The sequence below is a fragment of the Anoplophora glabripennis genome, unplaced genomic scaffold (genome assembly GCF_000390285.2).
Source record: "Anoplophora glabripennis isolate ALB-LARVAE unplaced genomic scaffold, Agla_2.0 scaffold1245, whole genome shotgun sequence".
Taxonomy (NCBI): Eukaryota; Metazoa; Arthropoda; class Insecta; order Coleoptera; family Cerambycidae; genus Anoplophora; species Anoplophora glabripennis.
In genome coordinates, this window is record NW_019417331.1 from 67,608 (window position 1) to 72,068 (window position 4,461).

At 45.3% G+C, this 4,461-nt stretch overlaps 1 protein-coding gene across 1 annotated transcript; it reads left to right on the forward strand.

Annotated features, from left to right (window-relative positions):
• Positions 1–2,098: 2,098 nt before the first annotated feature.
• LOC108913842 (uncharacterized mitochondrial protein AtMg00860-like) lies at positions 2,099–2,643 on the forward strand. Its single transcript, XM_018719485.1, has 2 exons — positions 2,099–2,485; positions 2,530–2,643. Exons 1-2 carry the CDS (start codon positions 2,099–2,101, stop codon positions 2,641–2,643), a joined length of 501 nt encoding a protein of 166 aa, XP_018575001.1.
• The last annotated feature ends 1,818 nt before the right edge of the window (positions 2,644–4,461 follow it).

Below are 4,461 nucleotides of genomic sequence, written 5' to 3' on the forward strand. Positions count from 1 at the left end.
TCGACGCTGCTGCAGATGCCAATGGTTGGGACAACCAAGAAAAGGCCACCGCTTTGGTGATATCTCTTCGGGGTGCTGCTCTCGAACTGTAACAAACAACGTTGGATCAACAGAGGGATTACAGTGCTTTAACTGATGCACTCGACTTGCGTTATGGGGAACAGCACAGAAGACAATTATACCAGGTCCAAGCGAGAACAAGGACTAAAAAATCTGGAGAGAGCCTTCAAGAATTCAAGACCGAGGTTAGACGCTTAATACATCTAGCATATCCAGAGGCGCCAGAAGAATTCAAGGAACAACTGGCTATACAAAATTTCATCGATGGTCTCAGAGATGCTGAGATACAAAGAAGTCTGCGACTAGGAGGATTTAAAAAGAGTAGTGAAGCTCTCGTTCGTGCACTGGAAATGGAGACCACCTACAACATATCGAGGCCAAGGATCCGAGCTGTTACTGTGGAAGATTCCCATCCGAATACTGCAAGGATAAACAATCCCGAATCCGATCACGTTACCGCACTGTTAGAAAAAGTTTTGGGGAAATTGGATTCCATGCAGAGAGGGAGACAACGAAGTCCAAGTAGGAGGAATGAGTGCTTTCGATGTTGACGGACCGGTCATTGGAAGAGGGACTGTCGAGTGCAATTGCCATCTCGCTCACCATCCAGGGACAGGAAACCCGGCGTGTCTAACCAGGGAAACGCAAATTAGTCAGCATTACGGGGCGAATGCCGACTAACCCAAGCGTAGCCCCCAGGACTCTTTCCGTGAGACGATTCGCCAGAGACTCGGGTAGCTTGGTGGTGGAAGGAACAGTCAATGGCAAAAAGACAGTAATTACTTTTGATACTGGAGCTGCAGTATCCGTGATGAGACCCAGTAATGTCAACTCCAAACTACAACCTTTGGTAAAAAGTCTCAGTTTACGTTCTGTGACTGGGGAGGTTACTCCTGTTATGGGTGAAGTAGAGGTAGAGCTACAGCTAGGATGTAAGCGACTGCGCCATAGAATCTTAGTAGCGGAGATCGAGGATGACTTTATTTTGGGGATGGATTTGATACGTCAGCACGGATTTGCCTTTGACCATGAACACAACATCTTGAAGTTTGGTAATGAAGAATTTGTTCTATCCCACCCCAAAGAAACATCGAACAGGATACTGGCAACGAGAACCGTAAGAATTCCTGGGAATTCAGAGAAGATCATTTTTGGAAAACTGGAAAATAATCCTGGGAGCTGTGTTGGATTCGTACAGCAATCGGATTGGAACGAAAAATATCTAATCGCGAAATCGTTAGTCACATCAAAGAATGACGTACCTATCAGGATAGCCAATAATTCCCCGAACCCTGTCAGAATAAACGAGGGTGATACGATAGCAACCTACGAGCCTGTTAGTCATATCGTAAGATATGAAGAACCCACAGGAGTGAAGGAAGAAAAGAATACCAATTTGGAAAATTATCTCGTCGAATTTCAGAAATCCTGGCAACACCTTTCACAAAGGGAACTGCAGGAAGCAAGGAAATTTTTGACAAGAGGAAGCGACATATTTGAAGGAAGAGACGGAACCACAGGTAGAACAAGCGTCATAGAACACCGAATTAACACTGGTCAAGCCCAACCTATTCGTCAGCCACCAAGAAGACTGCCATTGGTAAAGCAACAGGAAGTAAAACAACTCGTCGATAAGATGTTGGAAGGAGGAGTGATCGAGCCCTCATCAAGTCCTTGGTCGGCCTCCGTTGTATTGGTAACCAAAAAGGACGGTTCCACCAGATTTTGCGTCGACTACAGAAAATTAAATGACGTGACAAAAAAGGATAGTTACCCGCTTCCTAAAATAGATGACACACTAACCACCCTTTCGGGATCGAAATGGTTTTCGACGCTTGATCTGAAAAGCGGATATTGGCAAGTTGGCATTCATGAAGACGACAAGGAAAAGACTGCTTTTTCCACTGGTGAAGGCTTGTATCGATATACAGTTATGCCATTTGGACTATGCAATGCTCCTGCCACCTTTGAAAGACTTATGAAAATCGTCTTGAGAGGTCTTACTTAGAGAACCTGTCTTGTCTACCTAGATGATATCATGGTTATGGGAAGAACATTCGAGGAACACCTCTCCAATCTGAAGGAAGTCTTCTACAGAATTAGGAATGCACATCTGCAAATAAATCCGAAAAAGTGTTTCCTGTTCCAGAAGCGAGTTGAGTTCGTGGGGCATGTCGTTTCTTCAGAAGGCATCCAAACCGACGAGCGGAAAATTCAAGCTATTAGAGACTGGCCTAAGCCAAAGGACAAACATGAACTTAGAAGCTTCCTTGGCTTGTGTACATACTACCGGAGGTTTGTCGAAGGATTTGCCAATATTGCAGCCCCACTTCATAGACTGACAGAAGATAAAACAGCATACACTTGGAACTCGGCATGCGACAATACATTCAGGAAACTTAAAGCAGCCCTTTGCTCCATCCCGGTATTGAGTTACCCTAAAACACGGAAAGTTTGTTCTGGATATAGATGCTAGTAACATCGGAATCGGTGCAGTTTTGTCACAAGTGCAGGAAGGAGAAGAACGTGTCATCGAATATTTCAGTCGAGTTCTTTCCTAACCCGAGAGAAATTATTGTATAACGAGAAAGGAACTACTGGGTATTGTCAAAGCCGTGGACCACTTTCATAAGTATTTGTATGGGCAAGAATTTGTCATTAGGACTGACCATACCGCCCTTAAGTGGCTCTTGAGTATGAAGACTCCAGAAGGTCAAATAGCAAGATGGTTGGAAAAGCTACAACAATATAACTTCAAAATTCAACATCGATCGGGACGACTACATAAGAATGCAGACGCTCTGTCAAGAAGACCCTGTCAACAAGACTGCAGACATTGTACGAAGATCGAACAACACGGCATACCAACCATTTGTCGTGTCGGGGTAGTAGCAGATGAAGAATGGACAACGGAACAGTGAAGGGCAGACCAACTGGAGGACCCGGATATTGGGTCTTACTTACAAAGCACTATGGGCCCAATGGAAGTCTCTTCGAGCAGAAGACGGTCTACTCAAGAGAATATGGGAAAGTGCTAACGGAAAGGAGACCAGATCGCAATTATTCGTGCCAAAGAAGAGAAACCCTAAAATTCTCGAAGAAATTCACAACGGCAAATCTGGCGCACACTTTGGAGTAAATAAAACACTGGACAAGATCCGCGAGGCTTAATGGCTTATTGTGTAAATTGCTATGAAGATGTTAAGGCTTGGTGCCGCAGGTGTGATACGTGTGCGGCCAGTAAAGGACCTAGGACGCGTGCTAGGGGAGAGATGAGGAAATATAATGTGGGACTTCCATTCGAGAGAATTGCCATCGACGTAGCTGGTCCATTTCCTGTANACATTGTACGAAGATCGAAGGCATACCAACCATTTGTCGTGTCGGGGTAGTAGCAGATGAAGAATGGACAACGGAACAGTGAAGGGCAGACCAACTAGAGGACCCGGATATTGGACCAATTTTACACCTCAAGGAAGAAAATGAAGACCGACCCACTTGGGCAGAAATATCGGACAAGGGACTTACTTACAAAGCACTATGGGCCCAATGGAAGTCTCTTCGAGTAGAAGACGGTCTACTCAAGAGAATATGGGAAAGTGCTAACGGAAAGGAGACCAGATCGCAATTATTCGTGCCAAAGAAGAGAATCCCTAAAATTCTCGAAGAAATTCACAATGGCAAATCTGGCGCACACTTTGGAGTAAATAAAACACTGGACAAGATCCGCGAGAGGTTTTATTGGGTAAATTGCTATGAAGATGTTAAGGCTTGGTGCCGCAGGTGTGATACGTGTGCGGCCAGTAAAGGACCTAGGACGCGTGCTAGGGGAGAGATGAGGAAATATAATGTGGGACTTCCATTCGAGAGAATTGCCATCGACGTAGCTGGTCCATTTCCTGTAACCGACAAGGGCAACAAATACATCTTAGTTGCCAGGGACTACTTTAGCAAGTGGCCAGAAGCTTTCGCCATCCCCAACCAGGAGGTGTCCACCGTGGCAAGGAAGCTGGTGGACAATGTGTTTACCAGATTTGGTATTCTTTTGGAATTACATTCTGACCAGGGCCGCAACTTCGAGTCTAAAGTATTCCAGAAGGTTTGCGGAATGATGGGCATCAACAAGACTAGAACGACACCATTACATCCCCAATCAGATGGGATGGTAGAAAGATTTAACAGAACCATGGAAGAGCACCTGTCGAAAGTCGTGGATTCACATCAGCGAGACTGGGATGAACACCTTCCCCTCTTCTTGATGGCATATAGATCAGCTGTCCACGACACCACCAACTTGACACCGGCGAGGATTATTTTCGGCAAAGAATTAAGACTCCCCTGCGATTTGGTATTTGGAACGCCTAACAGAGCAAATAGAGAGGTACACGATTACGCTGACCA

What these genes read in the sequence shown, in the direction of transcription:
- LOC108913842 (XM_018719485.1), top strand. Translation starts at nt 2,099, where the DNA reads ATGGTTATGGGAAGAACATTCGAGGAACACCTCTCCAATCTGAAGGAA. An exon ending in CAGCCCTTTGCTCCATCCCG is followed by an intron (nt 2,486 to 2,529) that starts GTATTGAGTTAC and finishes TTCTGGATATAG; the next exon opens with ATGCTAGTAACATCGGAATC.